The sequence below is a fragment of the Dendrobates tinctorius genome, unplaced genomic scaffold (genome assembly GCF_039654945.1).
Source record: "Dendrobates tinctorius isolate UK_male_01 unplaced genomic scaffold, ASM3965494v1 ptg000068l, whole genome shotgun sequence".
In the NCBI taxonomy this organism is placed as follows: Eukaryota; Metazoa; Chordata; class Amphibia; order Anura; family Dendrobatidae; genus Dendrobates; species Dendrobates tinctorius.
In genome coordinates, this window is record NW_027361736.1 from 2,435,994 (window position 1) to 2,455,212 (window position 19,219).

The window sequence follows — 19,219 nt, forward strand, 5'->3', positions numbered from 1 at the left end:
TCATAGTTGAAAATCATGTTGAAACATCAATCAATCAGTCTGGAGTGTTGGTAGGAACAGGATAAATTGGTACAAGTATGGCCAGCTTTACCAATTCAACTGCACCAGAGGTGTAGACTGAAAAAATGTGACACTGCTGTACAAATTAGATCATCTGCTTTTGGATGTCCTACAAGCTTTCCATGAATCCATGGAGTGACTTTATACAGGATTCTTGGCAGACCACCATATGTGAGGAAGACCACACTATGTACAAATGTTACCTCTGACCATTTACAAGTCATTTCTTACATGGTGTGGAGTTTTTGCCTGTTGGTCTCTGATCATTTCTTTATAAATGTTAGAAATTACAGTACAACTTTCATTCTGTAGTGAATATATACTGTATTTTATTTAGAAATGTGTACATTGTATACCCCAATTGCATTACAAGAAACAAGAAATTGCTCCGATTAGCTTACGCCTTCATACACACCACAGAGTAATACAGAAGCCTTCATTAAAAGTAGACCTGATGGCATCAATTAGATGAACACATTTTGAATAAAAATAAAATAATTTCTCTATACAACTTCATATAAGCTTTTTGCTAATGGCACTGGTGGAAAAATTCCTTCCACTATCAGATATGCATCTTCCGTCAGTGAAGGGTTTAAGGCATAATGCGAAAGAAAGACAGAATTATTTACCGCTGATAATATATTAAGAGACATAATTGTCAACATCTCACAAAAGCACTACTGTAATATAGTATTGCCATACATAAGGATGAACTAGTGTTATACAGCCAGTCTGAGCGGATTGCAACACTATACTCAGAACTTGGCTCTTCCAGAGGTGAGACATATAATTGTTTAAATGGATTTTAAAACTGAAAGAGAGCATCTATTTGCTATATTAATTGCAAAATAAATACATTGACAGCCATGGCATATAATCAGTCACTACAGTGTCTTCTTCACTGGCTCTCCCTTCGCAAGTTATGGTTTCATTATGCAGGAGTCACAATACCAGTCTACTCCACATAATGAAACCGTATGTGGTCCATTCCACCAATAGTGACAATTGTTCCCTTTTTAGATTTTACCAGCTGACAGTTTCTAGTAAGCCTAAGAGGTAAGTATTCGATTTTCTGCAGACTCTTTGGTGCATAAACAATATTTCCAAGTTGTACGCTGGGTCCGTGGTAAAAAGATGCTTCGTCTGCTCCTCACCGATCCTTGCACAACATTTGTTATGTGCGCACCTGGAATTTTCCTGCTTTGGTGAGATACTTCACTCCCTTAAAAGGCTTGTATTTCTCCCCATACATGTCCAGTCGGTTCACTTTTAGTCCTGCAACAAAGGCAGTATGAAAACCTTGTATTATACTTTCTCTAAGGGCTCATACTCACTTGCGAGAGAATCGCATGAAAACCTGGCACTGCCGTCAGCACTGGGACCGGAGCGTGCGGCTGTATACATGGAGCCGCACACTCCGGTCCGAGTGCCAGCGGCAGTGCCAGGTCTTCATGGCTAGGTACACTTGATGTATGGGCATTGAAAACATCCTGCTGATCAGTGGAAATGCAGGTCCTGAGACCACCCACAATTGCTCAAAACACTTGTCTGATGTGTGTGGAATTAATTGTGAACACCGTGCTCTTGCCTGAGCGTGCAGGGTTCTATAGAAGGTATACGAGCTCACAGAAGGAGTACAGAATAGTAGATTTTCTATTCAGCCCATCTACCACGCTGTATAGCTGATCTGGCAGGAGCAGCACTCAGACAAGTGTTTTGAGCGACAGACCTTAGACCACTATTGATGATTTTGCATTTATTTGGGGTCGTGACTGGAATCTGACAGCAGATGTGAAGGAAAAAGAGGGATTGGGTATAAAGGATTTAAATATGTCCCATTGTTTAAAAAAAAAAAAAAAAAAAAAAAAAAAGTCTCTTGGTATTCAACAAGTTGTCTGTGACGCCAGTCACAACCCACGGCTAGGCCGTGAATACGTGCAGTCAGACGTTCCGGGGTCAATACCAAAAGATCACGTACTGTAGTAAACCAAGGGAAAATACGAAGTCGCAAGCCAGGGTCAGAATGCCGGATAAGCAAAGGGGCAATGACAAACGAGAAGTATGAACACGGTCCAAAGGTCAGCTAAAGAATATCATATGCAACGGGCAAAGACAAACGAGTAGTCTGAACACAATCCAAAGGTCAGCAGCAGAAGATCAGAACTTACAGCACAGCGTACAGATGAACACACCAGAGGGCACCAGCTTAGAACAAGCTTTTGACTGGCAATGATCTGGGCCAGACAGCTCATCTAAATAACAGGGCAATTACCAAGAATATGGAGCAACTGTGGAAGTCTCTGCACCTTCCATGCAGAAAGGTCAACCAAAACCAAAAGTGGGACAATTGGAGAAAAGTATAAGACACACAAGTCACCACTTCTGCATTTATCACCCACTCCAGGTTTTGGCTTACAAATACTGAATGTGTGCCTGTGGTCCAAGTACTGTTATTTTAATGGGGGCAAACATACTTATTGAGGCGGGGTTGTCAGAGCTGTGGACAACCCCTTTAGCACACTTGACACTACACTTGCTTCTCCACTATCCAGCGCTATTCACGTGCCAGCTCTCCAGACTGGTTTGCTGGCTTGCACTGTGTTCTTTGTGAGCTGGCAGTGGCTTTTATAATGTAAGAGCACCAGAACAAGGCTACAGAGTTACATTGTAAAAGTGACTAATGGCTCACGAATAGAGTGCAGGGTGATCCAGCTGGACAGAACTGTCAACTGCCGTATTGTGACTCGAAAGAGGAAGGAAAAAAATAAAATGTTTCTTTAATGCCAACGCAAAGCCTTTGCCATAGGAATGCAGTGTGTTGTCACTTAAAACATGTAAACTAGATAATATTTGGATAAAGTTAGAACAAAACAAAAAGAAAAATGGATTTGAAAAATATTCAGAATACATCAAAATATAGATAGTATTAGGCTATGTGCACACAACTCCCTGCTCAGGTAAATACGCGTAAATTCCGCATGCGTAATTCCCTCATATTTCCCGTGAAAATCTAGCGTTTTACAAGCGTAATTAGCTTGTGGAATGCTAGCGTTTTCTAAGCGATCTGTAGCATCTCTTGGAAAACTGATTGACAGGTGGTCACACTCGTCAAACAGAGTGTTTGACGAGTGTGACCAACTTTTACTATTGAGGCTGCCTATGCAGCATCAGTAGTAAAAAGACAAAGTTTAAAATAATAAAAAAAAAATAAAAAATTGTGTTATTCTCGCCTTGCGACAATGACCTTTGATGACGTAGCATCTCGCGAGACCGCTATGTCATCTCAGGTCATTGTTGCAAGGCATCACTGGGAAAGGAAGATGCCGAGCGCATCGCTGAAGCCTGGGGACGCCGGAAGGTGAGAATAACACCATTTAATTTTTTTTTTCTACAGGGATATGGTATCCAGGGCCTGGAGGAGAGTCTCCTCTCCTCTAGACCTTAGGTACCATCCACACATTTTCCGCTTACTTTGCGCATGGTGGGCATAGCCACATGCGGAAAGTAAGAGGAACAATGCATTCCTATGTGTGCGGAAAAATACGCAGCATTAGCGCAGCATGTGCGGAATGCCATTGAATTCACTGGGCTGCTCAATTTGTGTGTTTTTGCGGTGAAAAAACACGGCAAAAACGTATAAAATCTGCGGGAATTCCCGACGTGTGCACACAGCCTTGTCGCGCACTGACAAGAAAAAAAATTTCTGGAGCAAATGAAGATCACACTTGGTTATTCCAGTGATGTAATGGTAATCAAATACTGAGTGCAACTTACCAGCCTGACCATAAGAAGACTATGACTTGTACAATAATTACAAAAGAACAAGTTAATTTGCATGCATTACATTTTCTAGCCTCCATCGTTGACACTAGGTTGTCTCTTCATATGACCACTAGTAATTCCTAGTTAAAGCAGAGACCCAGATTTAGGGTATGTGTACACAGTATCTTTTTCAGATGAATTTCCTGCAATCACACCCTATAAAATGAACATGTCGTTTTAACATTGATATAGTGTAGAACACTGCACATTGGCGTACAACACTCATCTGCTTCAGTGGTTAAAAGAAGCGACATGCTCATTCAGGCGACTTCTCAAGTGATAGCCGCCACAAGAATTATCGCAAGATATTTTTCTTGTAGCGGCTTCCCCGGTGAAAACTAGGCCTCTATACGATAGCGTCTAAATTGATATGTGCACATAATCTTTCTGGGTCTCTATATGGCATCACTTCATGACTACTGCAACATGCAAAAATAAATAAATTACACCAATAGAGGGCCCTTGTAATGCTTTGATGCTGCAAGAAAAACAAGAGCTTACACCAATAATCAAATATGGTATCTGTAATTAATCCACCTACCTGAGATGGCAAGCTGTTGTATCTTGAAATTGATGTTCAAACTTGGATTCTCCTCGAGTTTTGAGGCACCAGACTGCAGTGAGATACTTCCCTTAAGATTAGGTAGCTTTTGAGTAGCTATCTTACCAATTTCCCATGTAAGCACCTAATAATAATAATAATGCACAAGGCAATTAGGCAAAGTAGGTTACAGCATGTGGTAGGTGTAGGGCTGTGGAGTCTGATATGTGTCCATTTCAGAAGAGTCCGTATAAAATAGACTGACTCTTGACAATATATAATAAACTAGCTGAAGAGCCTGGCACTGCGCGGGCATAGTAACTAACTATGGTTAGTTATAACAAATATTATCCTCCATCCCATAGTCCCGTGCCCATATACCCATCATACATATCCACGATCCCATAGGCCCGTGCCCATATACCCATCATACATATCCTCCATCCCATAGTCGAGTGCCCATATACCCATCACACATCCTCCATCCCATAGTCCCATATACCCATCATACATATCCTCCATCCCATAGTCCCGTGCCCATATACCCATCATACATATCCGCCATCCCATAGTCCCTTGCCCATATACCCGTCATACATATCCTCCATCCCATAGTCCAGTGCCCATATACCCATCACGCATCCTCCATCCCATAGTCAACTATTATGACATCATAATGAGGGGCGGGGCTTGATACACACATTTTTTTCCCCATTATGTAGATAGGGGCAAAATTGGAACGCGCGGGGTTAAAATTTCGCCTCACAACATAGCCTAGGACACTCTCGGGGTCCAGACGTGTGACTGTGCCAAATTTTGTGGCTGTAGCTGCGACGGTGCGGATGCCAATCCCAGACATACATACATACACTTGCGTTTTATATATTAGATTGGTAAAGTAATACAATGCAGGAAGTGCTCTAAATGTTTTCATAAGAATTTGGGAAAGTTATGAAATGTCCTATAAATGTCTGTTCTGTTCCTGTTCTCGGCTGTTAGTTGAGAAATCTGTGCTGTACTGTATGTACCATATTCTTCGGTCTATAAGATGTACTTTTTTCCGCCAAAAACGTGGAGAAATATGGGGGATGCGTCGTATAATCTGGATGTACCTGCTGTGGATGGGGAGAAGGGGGAACGGTGGATCACAGGAGGCATGAGACGACTGCTGCAGCTAACTCCTGTGCCCGCTGCTAAAGAGAAATGAATATTCACCATTCTTCATGCCCATGGGAGGTGCCGGGCTTTCACGTATGCCCGTTACTTAAGGGAATGAATACTGACTGCTCTCCACTTCCATAGGCGTGGAGAGCAGTGAATATTCATTGATCTTTAATAGCGGAAACAGGGGCAGCAGCCAGGCAATCACATGTGTCTGCTATTAAATGAATATTCACTGCTCTCAGTGAATATTCATTCCCTTTAGTAGGCACACGTAAATGCCCCAGCAGCCGCAGAAAGCCGGTGGCTGCGGCTAACACTGTGCCTGCTATTAAAGATCAGTGTATATTCACTGCTCCACACGCTCAGTCCCGGCGTGGGCAGCAGCAAGTATTCCGCCAGTTGTCCTCTGCTTGCAGGCAGCATAAGATGTCACTGCCATGCGCTGGTTATAAGCATAAATCAGCTGCTGGCGTAGGATCGCAGGAAGGTAAGTAGAATGGTTTGTGTTTTTTAATATTTTTTCTGATGGGGGCCCATGCCTACCAGGATGGGGATGAAGGAGGTCATACCTACCAGCATGGAGATGAAGGAGGCCATGCCTACCAGGATGGAGATGAAGGGGCTATACCTTGATAGGGGATATTAGTACAGAATTGATCACATTTCTTACTTCAATTGTTTTTTTTATTTCCTCCTCTAAAACTTAGGTGCCTCATATAGTCTGAAAACATGGATTTTTGTGAGTACTCACCGTAAAATCCTTTTCTCCGAGACGCTCATTGGGGGACACAGAGACTGTGGGTGTGTGCTTCTGCCGTCTGGAGGCCGACACTAAGTGTACAAAAAAAGAGTTAGCTCCTCCTCCGCCGCATACACCCTCGCCCCTAGGCCGGGCGTAACTCAGTTTAGTGCATAAGCAGTAGGAGAACGCGCCTTAAACTCAGGCAAGAAACTATATGTCTGAAAAAGGGGGCCACCCTAAACCTTGTACAAGGATTTGTAAAACTCAAAATAAGTAAATGCCAACTGGCTGATAGGGTGGGTGCTGTGTCCCCCAATGAGCGTCTCGGAGAAAAGGATTTTACGGTGAGTACTCACAAAAATCCATGTTTCTCCTTCGTCTCATTGGGGGACACAGAGACTGTGGGACGTCCTAAAGCAGTCCTCTGGGCGGGATCTTAGCTCACCCAATCCATGCTAATTTGCGCCCCTGATTAGAGGTGCGCAACTGCTGCCTGGAGAATCTTTCTTCCCAGGCTTGCATCCGAGGATGCCTGGGTATGTACGTTATAATGTTTGACAAACGTATGTAAACTGGACCAGGTAGCTGCTTTGCATACCTGCTCCGCTGAAGCCTGGTGTCGTAGTGCCCATGAGGCCCCCACTGCCCGTGCCGAGTGAGCCTTGATCCCTGCCGGAACCGGCGTGCCACTGATTTGATAAGCTTCTTGGACCGTTAGGCGAACCCATCTGGCCAAAGTCGCTCTGGACGCCGCGAGCCCCTTCCGCCGTCCCTCTGGAACCACGAATAGAGAGTCTGTCTGGCGGAATGGTGCCGTCCTTGTCACATACCTCCTAAGGGCTCTTACCAGATCCAGGGTGTGCAAAGCCTTCTCTACCCTGTGCACCGGTGCCGGGCAAAACGAGGGTAAGACGATGTCTTCGTTGATATGAAATGCAGACACAACCTTCGGCAAGAAGGGGGGAGCTGGCCTTAAAACTACCTTATCCTTATAAAAGGTTAGGAACGGTGGTTTACAAGATAAGGCCGCCAATTCCGAAACCCGCCTAATAGACGTTATGGCTACTAGAAAAACGACCTTTCTGGACAGGTAAGGCAAGGGGACCTCTTGCAATGGTTCGAAAGGGGCCTCCTGAAGGGCTCTGAGCACCAAGTTCAGGTCCCATGATTCCGTCGGCGCCTTATAGGGGGGTACTAAATGTGCGACCCCCTGCATAAACGTCCTAACCTGCCAGACGGAAGCGACTTTTCGTTGGAAAAGTACCGACAGGGCCGAGATTTGCGTTCTGAGGGAACTCGGGGCCAACCCTGCGTCCAGCCCTGCCTGTAGAAAAGCCAGTACGTTGGGGATCGAAAAAACCAGAGGAGCCACTTCACGATCCCTACACCAACGGAAAAAAACTTCCCAAGTTCGATGATACACCCTCGCCGAGGAAGGCTTTCGGGCACTCACCATCGTGGCCGCCACATCGCGCCTGAATCCTGCCTGTGTTAACAGCCAAGATTCAATGGCCACGCCGTCAAACACAGGGCCCCTAAGTTCGGATGGTAGATCGGCCCTTGGGACAGTAAGTCCGGCCGATCTGGAAGACGCCAGGGTACGTCCACCACTAGTTGGACCAGATCTGCGTACCAGGCCCGCCGGGGCCAGTCTGGGGCCAGCAGAATTGCTGGAACCTTTTCTCTCCTTATTTTCCTGATAACTCTTGGAAGCAGCGGCAGCGGGGGGAACAAGTACGGGAGACGAAACTGGCTCCACGGGAGCACCAGCGCGTCTGCTGCGATCGCCTGCGGATCGAGGGATCGAGCGACAAACCTTAGTACTTTGGCATTCTCTCTGGATGCCATAAGGTCCACGTCTGGTGTCCCCCACCGTTGGCAGATCTGCTGAAAGATCTCGGGGTGCAGGGACCATTCCCCTGCCGCGATCCCCTGTCGGCTGAGGAAATCTGCCGCCCAGTTTTCGACTCCTGGAATGTGCACCGCTGAAATTACCACGCGGTTCTTCTCCGCCCAACGTAGTACCAGTCCGACCTCGCGCATGGCTGCCTGGCTGCGCGTGCCCCCTTGATGGTTGACATATGCTACCGCTGTAGCATTGTCCGTCTGGATGCGCACCGGCCGGTGTCTCAGGAAACACTGGAAATGTTGTAAGGCCAATCGTATTGCCCGTATCTCCAGAATGTTGATCGGGAGAACTATCTCCTGAACGGACCACCGCCCCTGGGCTATGTGACTCTGGAAAACTGCTCCCCAACCTTGCAGGCTTGCATCGGTCGTCACCACCAACCATTGTTCCGGGGGAAAGGGTTTCCCCTGGACCAGAGACGAGTCGCGAGTCCACCACCGGAGTGAACCCCGTACCAGCGGAGACAACTTGCACCGATGACTGAGAGACAGCAGCCTCCGGTCCCATGCTGTCAAGAGCGCATGCTGAAGCGGACGGAGATGGAACTGGGCAAACGGGATTGCTTCTATCGCCGCCACCATTCTGCCCAACACACTCATGCCATACCGGATGGATCTGGAGCCCGGCTGTAGAAGGTTCCGTATCCCTTGCCTGATTTTCTGCGCCTTGTCCCGAGGGAGGATCACCAGCCCCCGGGAGGTGTCGAAAATCATGCCTAGGAACACGATCTTTTGGGCTGGAACCAAGGACGACTTGCTCCAATTGATCAGCCAGCCCAGACGGGCCAGGGTATCCAGAGTAATACCGACATTGTCCTGGCACTCCTGAAACGACGGCCCCTTTACCAAAAGGTCGTCCAGGTAAGGTAACACCGTTATGCCCCGTGCATGCAGGATGGCCATGACCACCGCCATTATTTTTGTAAAGACTCTGGGGGCAGTGGCCAGACCGAAGGGCAGAGCCACGAATTGGAAGTGACGTCCTCCGATCGCGAATCGCAGGAACCTCTGGTGTGGGGGGAATATCGGAATATGCAGATATGCATCCTGCACATCGATTGAGGCCAGGAATTCCCCTGGATCCATGGCTGCAATGACCGAGCGGAGAGATTCCATCCGGAATCGCCTGACCCTGATGAATCTGTTTAGGATCTTTAGATCCAGAACCGGCCTCACAGTCCCGTCTTTTTTGGGGACCGAAAAAAGATTGGAGTAAAACCCCTGCGACTCTTCGCCCTGCGGCACTGGGGCGATGACCCCCTTGTGCTGTAACGACGTTACAGCCTGTAACAAACTCTCCGCCTGCGAATTTGTTTTGGAAAGTCGCGAACGGAAGAATCGCTGTGGTGGCCGTCCGACAAACTCTATCTTGTACCCGGACGATACAAGTTCTGCCACCCAAGTGTCGCGTGTCACTGCGACCCAAACGTGGCTGAACCTTAGTAGGCGTCCGCCCACTCTGTCGTCCGTAGGTACGAAGTGCCTCGAGTCATTTAGCTGGAGGTTTTTGGGGCTTGGCCCCCCTCGCTCTGGGTAAATGGCCTCGGCCTCTACCCAGCGGATTGGCCCTGTAAGAGACTTGTTTCTCCCTACTCTGGCCATCGTTTGCGGAGGGGTATGCCCTGGCCGAAGTCCCCCTCCAGGGGCTACGAAAGGGTCGAAAACGCCTTTGCGTTTGCCTGAATGCCGGGCAACTTCTCTGCTGCGGAAGGAAACTACTTTTCCCCCCTGTGGCTTCTGAGATAAGCCTATCCAGCTTCTCACCGAATAGTCGACTGCCCTGAAACGGCAATGAGGTTAAGGATTTTTTAGAGATAGAATCCGCTTTCCACAGCCTCAGCCATAATGCACGCCTAATGGCGATCGCATTCGCCGCCGCCACCGCCGAACACTCGGCCGCGTCCAGTGAGGCGCTGACAAGATAATCACTTGCTCCTGACATCTGATTTGCCACTTCTAAGACCTCCGCGGGCAGATCCCTGTCCTGGAGGGCCTTATACAAAGCGTCCCCCCACGAAACCATGGCCTTAGCCACCCAAGTCGCCGCAAAGGAGGGGGCCAGAGCCGACCCTGCTGCCTCATATACCGAGCGGGCAAGCCCGTCCATGAGGCGATCAGTTGGGTCCTTTATAGAGGAAACACTGGGTATTGACAATAGCGATCTTGATGCTAAACGTGATACCGGAGGGTCCACTACTGGCGACTCTACCCAAGCCTTATGGAGCTCAGGAGGAAACGGATACTTTGCCTGCAGCGCTTTTTGCATTGCAAAACGCTTATCCGGATGATCTCTATGTTTCTGGACTAGCTCCTCAAACTCCGGGTGCGTGGCAAATCTTCTATGTGGTCGCCTGGATTTCTTAAAAGAGACCTTGTGACCTGAGACTGTGGGCACATCGTCCTCGATCTCTAATGTCTGGTTGACTGCCTCAATAAGACTGTCCACCGAATCCTGGAACCCCAAACTTTCTAGATTCCAGGCCTCTTCCTCCTCTCCTTCATCCTGATCGCTCCCAGCGCTCAGTGACGGGGAACGGGATGCCCTACTACCCGCCGCCGAAGCCCCGGAGGGTCCGGCCGACGGGGAACGAACTCTCTTGATATGAGCCTGCCTGGTACTGGAGCGACCTCTAATGGTTGGAGGGTCCTGAGACGAGGACGAGCTCTCTTCCGCCGGCAGACCCCCCTCCCTGTTCCTGCCCGGGCCCTGAAGGGATTCAATTGCCCTTGTAAGGGACAGCATAGACTGCGATAAGGACACCGCCCATTCTGGGGGGTCCTGACCCCTGGGTTCAGAAACAGTGGGGGGCTCCTGGGCGCGCTCCGACTGACAGGCTTCACAAAATTTACCCGCCTGTGCCTTTGGCAGCCTGACCCCACAGGACACGCAAACCGCGTAAAGGAAAGAATGAGCTTTCCCTTTGGCAGACATACTTGCACAGGCTGAAGGCAGAGTAGAAGGAGGAGGAGGGTAACCTCTTCCCTGACAAGCAGCGCGGTTCTCCAAACGGAGTTCACTCACCCACCGGCTCCTGTCTGCAGTACCCCTGCGTGGATGCGAGGTGTTAGGGCGGAAGTCTCTCCGGGATCTGTGCGCCCGCCGTTTCTCTGACCTCCTGCCCTATATCGCGCGTCCGCATCCCACCGCCGCGTCAGCGGGCGGGATTTCCGGCTACCACCGGAAGTCAGCCTACCACCGGAAGTCGGCGCGCGGCCTCCTGCTGCAGCGGGGCCGCGGCCGCCGGCGGGCTTCCGGCCGCGCTCCGATACACGCGGCGTGCGGAGCCCGGGTGCAACGCCTTGGCTACCGCTACTCACCAGCGCCAACTTGAGGTGCGCTCCAGGAGCCCCATATATTAAAAGGTGAGCAGGACCATCCGCCGTGCAGGCGAGGGGGGGGGGGGGCTCTGTCGCCCCTGTACCGGATCCCCCGCTCCTGGGCGCGCTCTCACCTGCGCCTCCGATTCAGCCCCCTGGACTCACAACCAAGGGGTGGACGGGACCTCCATACACTGCTGTTGTAGGAGAGGAACAACGTGGAGGCTGACCACTGGTTCTGCTCACGCGTGCTCGCCTGATGAAGTTGTGGGGAAACCGAGTCCTCTAATCAGGACGCGTTGCCCCTCTTTCGTTAAAAAATAGATGTCTGGAAAAAAGTCCCAGATGTGTCCCTCGGTGCGGGAGAGGACACGTGGAGGGTTACTCACACGTGGTCGCCCGTTGGTGATTTGGGGAGATCGGATCCTCTCTATAGGATCCGTCGCCCCTGTCTTATCTTCATAGAAAAGAAAAAAAAAACAAAAAACCTAGTCTGGAACTCCAGACTGCGTGTGCCTCCATCAGACACTAAGCAAAAACTGAGTTACGCCCGGCCTAGGGGCGAGGGTGTATGCGGCGGAGGAGGAGCTAACTCTTTTTTTGTACACTTAGTGTCGGCCTCCAGACGGCAGAAGCACACACCCACAGTCTCTGTGTCCCCCAATGAGACGAAGGAGAAAATATGGTACATGCTCTCAGTAGTGAGGCAGTGCTGTGGGGTCAGGATAAAGGGAAATGTCCTATAAATGTCTGCTCTGTTCCTGATCTCGGCTTTTAGTTGAGATGAATCTGTGCTGCACTTTATGTTCATGCTCAGTAGTGAGGCAGTGCTGTGGGGTCAGGAGTCAGGGAAATTCCTATAAATCTCTGTTCTGTTCCTGATCTCTGCTTTTAGTTGAGATGAATCTGTGCTGCCCTTTATGTACATGCTCAGTAGTGAGGCAGTGCTGTGGAGTCAGAGAAATGTCCTATAAATGTCTGTTCTGTCCCTGACCTTGGCTTATAGATGAGATGAATCTGTGCCGCACTTTATGTACCTGCTCAGTAGTGACCAGTGCTGTTGAGTCAAGGAAATGTCCTATAAATGTCTGTTCTGTCCCTGATATCGGCTTTTAGATGAGATGATTCTGTGCTGCCCTTTATGTACATGCTCAGTAGTGACCAGTGCTGTGGAGTCAGGGAAATGTCCTATAAGGCTGAGTTCACACGTGGCGTTTTTGCGGCGGTTTTAACCGCGCGATTTTGCTGCGAAAACGCGAAAAATAAGCATCCCATGCATTCCTATGGGATTCCGCAATGCTGTGCTAATGCTGCGGTTTTTACCGCGGCGGAATCGCTTTGCGGTAAAAACCACAGCATGCTCATTAATTTGCGGAATCGCGGCGATCCCGCACCCATAGGAATGCATTGTTCCGCTTACTTCCCGCATGTGGCTGTGCCCACCATGCGAAAAGTAAGCAGAACATTTGCGGATGGTACTCACGGTCAAGAGGAGAGGAGACTGTCCTCCGGGCTGTGGGTACCATATCCCTGTAAAAAATAGAATTTAAAAATAAAAAATATTGTTATTCTCACCCTCCAGCGTCCCGCGCAGTCTTCCCGCTTCTCTTCACGCTCTCGTTCCCAGTAATCCTTTGCGAAAATGCCCGCAATGGCGTCCGTTCTCGCGGGATCGCGAAGTCTCGCGGTCATTCGCGCGACGTCATCGCGAATTACCGCAAGACATCGCGATCCCGCGAGAACGGACGTCATCGCGGGCATTTTTGCAAAGGATTACTGGGAACGGATGCGCGGGACGTCGGAAGGCAAGAATAACACTATTTTTTTTTACATTTTATCTTTCACTACTGATGCTGCATAGGCGGCCTCAGTAGTAAAAAGTTGGTCACACTCGTCAAACACTATGTTTGACGAGTGTGACCAACCTGTCAATCAGTTCTCCAAGCGATGCTACAGATCGCTTGGAAAACGCTAGCATTTTGCAAGCTAAATACGCTTGCAAAATGCTAGTTTTTCCGCGGGAAAATCGCGGGAATTTAAAATGCAATTTTCCCGCGGACTGGAATTCCGGAAATCTCGCGGTAATTTCCGCGAGAGTTCCGGTACGTGTGCACTTAGCCTAAATGTCTGTTCTGTTCCTGATCTCTGCTTTTAGTTGAGATGAATCTGTGCTGCTCTTTATGTACATGCTCAGTAGTGACCAGTGCTGTGGAGTCAGGGAAATGTCCTATAAATGTCTGTTCTGTTCCTGATCTCTGCTTTTAGTTGAGATGAATCTGTGCTGCCCTTTATGTACATGCTCAGTAGTGAGGCAGTGCTGTGAGGTCAGAATCAGGGAAATGTCCTATAAATGTCTGTCCCTGATCTCAGCTCTTAGATGAGATGAATCTGTGCTGCACGTTATATACATGCTCAGTAGTGATCAGTGCTGTGGAGTCAGGGAAATGTCCTACAAATGTCTGTTCTGTCCCTGATCTCAGCTTTTATTTGAGATGAATCTGTGATGCACTTTATGTACAGGCTCAGTCGTCAGGAAAATTGAGGAGTTGAAGATTTAGCTTACTGACTTCACAGCCATGGGTAGGAGAAATACTCTATGTAAATGCAGTGGATTTTCTGCCTGTGCACAAAATAGGTTTACAAAACCCATTCACTGACTGACAAAGCTATGTAAAAGTTTGCCTTTCACTCTTTCAAACTGTGAAGTCCACAGCTAAAATTATGGCAAAATCCATATCTCAAACTGTTTAGATTTGAGCGTTCTCAGTGGTTAATACCTTTTAATGGCTAACTGAAAAGAAACTTATCTTATCTATTGTGTTATTTCTGTGCTGTTTTGTGTATAAATATGTGACTCTTCAGATTTTGTATTAGTCTATGCCTGATGAAGAGACCTGAGTAGTCTCGAAAGCTTGCAATGTGTTAGCATCTTTTCAGTTAGCCAGTAAAAGGTATCAACCACTGAGGACTCTCAATTCTGAATATTTTTCTATCTACTGGCTAACATGGTACAAAGATATATATCTTTCCTGTATCTCAAACTGTGGATTTGGCAAATAATTGAAAATATTACAGCTGCAGAGTTAATTTAGTCTATCAAATCAGTAAAAATAGCAGCTTGAGAATTCATGAATTGCAGGAGTTCTAAATATCAGTCAATTTTGCATCCAACCCTTAAGATCTCCGCTAAAAAGTTGAAGATGAATTTCACCTTCTAGCACGACAATGACCCTGAGCAACCTCCATATAGGCAAAATAATGTCTTCATCAGAAGATCAAAGTCTTGAAATGGCCCAAACTTGAATCCAGATGACAATCTGAGGTGAGTTGAAGAGGGCGCTGTACACAGGAGATGCCCTCGCAATCAGACGCTACTGCAAGGAAGAGTGGGCAAAGATTGCCAATTCTAGATGTGCTATGTTGATAGACTCCAAGCCAAAAACACTGTGTGCGGTCATAAAGTCAAAGGGTACTTCAACTAAGTATTAGCGTAAGGGTGTATTTATTTATACAACTAAATTATTTTACTTTATTTTTCCACCTGAAAAAAATTCAGTTTGTTTTTCAATTAAATTGTACAGATTCTCAGTGACATTAAAAGGTGAGAACAGTTTTGAAAATTATTCTTTTTGGTTTAGATATCAAAAACCTGGCACTTTAACAAGGGTCTGTGGTTTTCATGACATTATACAAAGACCGTATGAGGAAAGTCTGCCATCTAAGCTGGCTGTCCATACCTGTTAAATGGTCAAACGTTCATGAAACAGTCTCCAGTAATCGTGAAGCATTCCCAAAAGACTTACTTTGGTAACAGGATCGTATGTGTAGGTCCCCTGCGTTGGTGTGAGGTTCATGTTTAGGACAACTTTGGGCATGTGGACAGTCAGCAAAACACTTTCCACAGTTTTGCCCATGTTCTGCTTTGGACCCACAGTTACATCAAACTTTCCACTTGAAGTGTTCTCCTGGAAGATGATGTTGTGTTTTACATAGACCGGAATTGAAACCAAGCTAAGAAAAATAAGGAGAAAATATTAGGGGATAAATCTTGTTTATTACATTAGGAACATATTAGGTCTTTATTGTAGACTGCAGTGTAATATGTTGGCGAAACATAATTCTAATTATTAATATTATAGTCCTTCACATGCAGCACCGGCATCTGCCTAGAGCCTCCACTCCCCACACGGGCAGGCAGACAGTGGTGTGCTGTTCAACGCAGCACACCACGCGGCTGCTGTGGGGCCCTTGATTCAGAAGGGTCCAGTGTGAGCACCAACTCCACAACGCCCCCCCCCCCCACATTCAACTTTATCAACTGACGCAGTGGGCGAGATGATGTCACTCCATTGTGTGCCACACTGCTGAGGAGACGTGCTGCACTGACTGTAACAGCGGGGGAATGGGGAGATGCGAGTATTTTATTTCTTTTAAAATCAGTGATTACATGGTGCCCATAATAATGGAGGACTATAGGGCTGCATTATACTAAGTGGGGGCTGCATTACACCATCAAGGACCTATAGGCTGTGTATTATACTGTATGTACTATATAGGGGCTGCATTATACTATATGGACGACTATGAGGAGTCTATTATACTATATTGAGGATATGTGGAACATCATACTAAACGAGCAAAATGCTGCCTATTCATGGAGTGATTGGATTCTTTATGCCGGAACAAAAATCATTGTGCTTGGCAGCACTTCACTGGGTGAAAACTGCAGATATGCTGCTGATAACGTGATAATTTATGGGGACAGATTGAACTACTAGTGATTCTTCTGTCCCCATTATTGTTCCTCAGCCGGTGTAAAGAGGCGTCAAACGAGTTCAATATTGTCAATCATGCTAGTTTAATGACCTGAACTCAGCGCATGTAAACACAACCAAAATGTTTCTGTGTGATGGTGCAGTATGTTAGCATTCAGGGCCCCACTTTGTCTACAAATTGCTCTGTTCACATGGGTTACAAACCATGGCAGCATGTATCAGACACTGACTGTCTGATCACAGTCATGTATGTTAGTCTCAAAAGCTGCAGCGTTTCAGAGAAAAACATTTTTAATAGCGGCTGGGGACCCTGCTACGCTTGTGACTAGTCGTGCAGGTGGGTCCCCGATGTCTTCTCCCACCCACTGACAATAACTGGAAAGTCTCTGCCCACATGTGTGTATATGCAAACACTTGTCAGTCACGGTGAGTGGGTAGGGAGAAGCCGCCGGGGATCCATCTATACGACTAGTTAATAACGTGACTGGGCCTCCCGTGACTATTAACCCCATCACGACCTATGACGCCTACGTAGGCGTCATGAAAAGCAGTGCCCAAACGACCTATGACGCCTACGTAGGCGTCATGCTATAAATAGCCCCCCTGTGGGTCGGGTGACCGGGGTCACTGAAAGGTCACCCGACCCGCACACAAAGGACCCTTCAGAGTTAACACCTGGGGGTGTGGCTTAGCCCCCACGTGCCTACGATCGCTCTGATTGGCTGTTAAAAGTGAAACTGCCAATCAGAGCGATTGTAATATTTCACCAATGAAAATTGGTGAAATATTACAATCCAGCCATGGCCGATGCTGAAATAGCATTGGACATGGCTGGACACCGAGACCCGACCCCCCCCACACCGACTGACGGCACCGATCGGCTGACGGCACCGATCGGCAGCCGCCACCGTCTGACGGCACCGATCGGCAGCCGCCGTCATAATCTGCCCCCCGCCTTCCCTCCGCCCCCCCAGCCCTCCGATCACCCACTCTCACCCTCCTTTGTGCCTCCGACCTCCCGCTATCCGTCCCGGTGTCCCAGCGTCCAGTGTCATGGGCGCCGCCATCTTGCAAGATGGTGGGCGCATGCGCAGTGCGCCGAATCGAATCTGCAACGCTGCAGATTCATTCATTTATTTTGATCACTATGATAAACTTTCATAGTGATCAAAATTAAAAAAAAGTAAAATCACCTCCCCCCTTATCACCCCCATAGGTAGGGGCAAATAATAAAATATTTTTTTTTTTTTTTTCCATTAGGGTTAGGTCCAGGGCTAGGGTTAGGGTTGAACTTAGGGTTAGGGTTGAACTTAGGGTTAGGGTTGAACTTAGGGTTAGGGTTGAACTTAGGGTTAGGGTTGAACTTAGGGTTAGGGTTGAACTTAGGGTTAGGGTTGGGTTGGGGATGGGATTACGGTTAGGCTTGTGGTTAGGGTTAGAGTTGGGATTTCGTTAGGGGTGTGTTGGGATTAGGGTTGTGGTTAGGGTTATGATTAGGGTTGGGATTAGGGTTAGGGGTGTGTTGGGGTTAGGGTTGGAGTTAGAATTGAGGGGTTTCCACTGTTTAGGCACATCAGGGGGTCTCCAAATGCGACATGGAGCCACCATTTATTCCAGCCAATTTTGCGTTCAAAAAGTCAAACGGTGCTCCCTCCATTTCGAGCCCCGACGTGTGCCCAAACAGTGGTGTACCCCCACTTATGGGGTATCAGGGTACTCAGGAAAAATTGCACAACAACTTTGGGGGTCTAATTTCTCCTGTTACCCTTGGGAAAATAAAAAAATGGGGGCTAAAATAATTATTTTTGTGGAAAAAAAAGATTTTTTTATTTTCACGGTTCTGCGTTATAAACTTCTGTGAAGCACTTGGGGGTTCAACGTGCTCACCACACATCTAGATAAGTTCCTTGGGGGGGGTCTAGTTTCCAAAATGGGGTCATTTGTGGGGGGTTTCCACTGTTTAGGTACATCAGGGGCTCTGCAAACGTAACATGACGCCCACAGACCATTCCATTAAGTCGGCATTTCAAAACGTCACTACTTCCATTCCGAGCCCCAACGTGTCCCCGAACAGTGTCCCCCCCATATATGGGGTACCAGCGTACTCAGGACAAACTGGACAACAACTTTTGGGGTCCAATTTATCCTGTTACCTTTGTGAAAATAAAAAATAGGCTAAAAATTTATTTTTTGAGGGAAAAAAAATATTTTTATTTTAACGGCTCTGCGTTATAAACTTCTGTGTAGCACCTGGGGGTTCAAAGTGCTCACTATGCATCTAGATAAGTTCCTTATGGGGTCTAGTTTCCAAAATGGGGTCATTTGTGGGGGAGCTCCAAAGTTTACGCACACAGGGGCTCTGCAAACACAACATGGTGTCCGCTAATTTTCCATTCAAAAAGTCAAATGACGCTCCTTCCCTTCTGAGCCATGCCGTGCGCTCAAACAGTGGTTTCCCCCCACATATGGGGTACCAGTGTACTCAGGACAAACTGGACAACAACTTTTGGGGTCCAATTTATCCTGTTATCCTTGGGAAAATCAAAAATAGCAGGCTAAAAAAATCATTTTTGAGGAAAAAAAAATATTTTTTTATTTTCATGGCTCTGCATTTATAAACTTCTGTGAAGCACTTGGGGATTCAGAGTGCTCACTACACATCTAGATAAGCTCCTTGGGGGTTCTAGTTTCCAAAATGGGGTCACTTATGTGGGTTTCTACTGTTTAGGCACACAGGGGCTCTGCAAACGCAACATGACGCCCGCAGAACATTCCATCAAAGTCTGCACTCCAAAATGGCGCTCCTTGCCTTCTGAGCTCTCCCATGCTCCAAAACAGTGGTTCCCCCCCACATATGGGGTATCAGTGTACTCAGGACAAATTGCACAA

General features: G+C 47.6%; 1 protein-coding gene across 3 annotated transcripts in view; it reads right to left on the minus strand.

Annotated features, from left to right (window-relative positions):
- Window positions 1-359: 359 nt before the first annotated feature.
- Window positions 360-19,219, minus strand: part of AP3M1 (adaptor related protein complex 3 subunit mu 1) — a 141,426-nt gene continuing 122,566 nt past the window's right edge. For all 3 annotated transcript variants that reach the window (XM_073581040.1, XM_073581042.1, XM_073581041.1), the window contains exons 7-9: window positions 15,359-15,566; window positions 4,424-4,568; window positions 360-1,335 (exon numbers count right to left, since the gene is read on the minus strand). In XM_073581040.1, coding sequence (XP_073437141.1) covers window positions 1,235-1,335; window positions 4,424-4,568; window positions 15,359-15,566 — 454 coding nt within the window. In that variant the 3' untranslated portion in view covers window positions 360-1,234. The remainder of the gene's footprint in view (window positions 1,336-4,423; window positions 4,569-15,358; window positions 15,567-19,219) is intronic.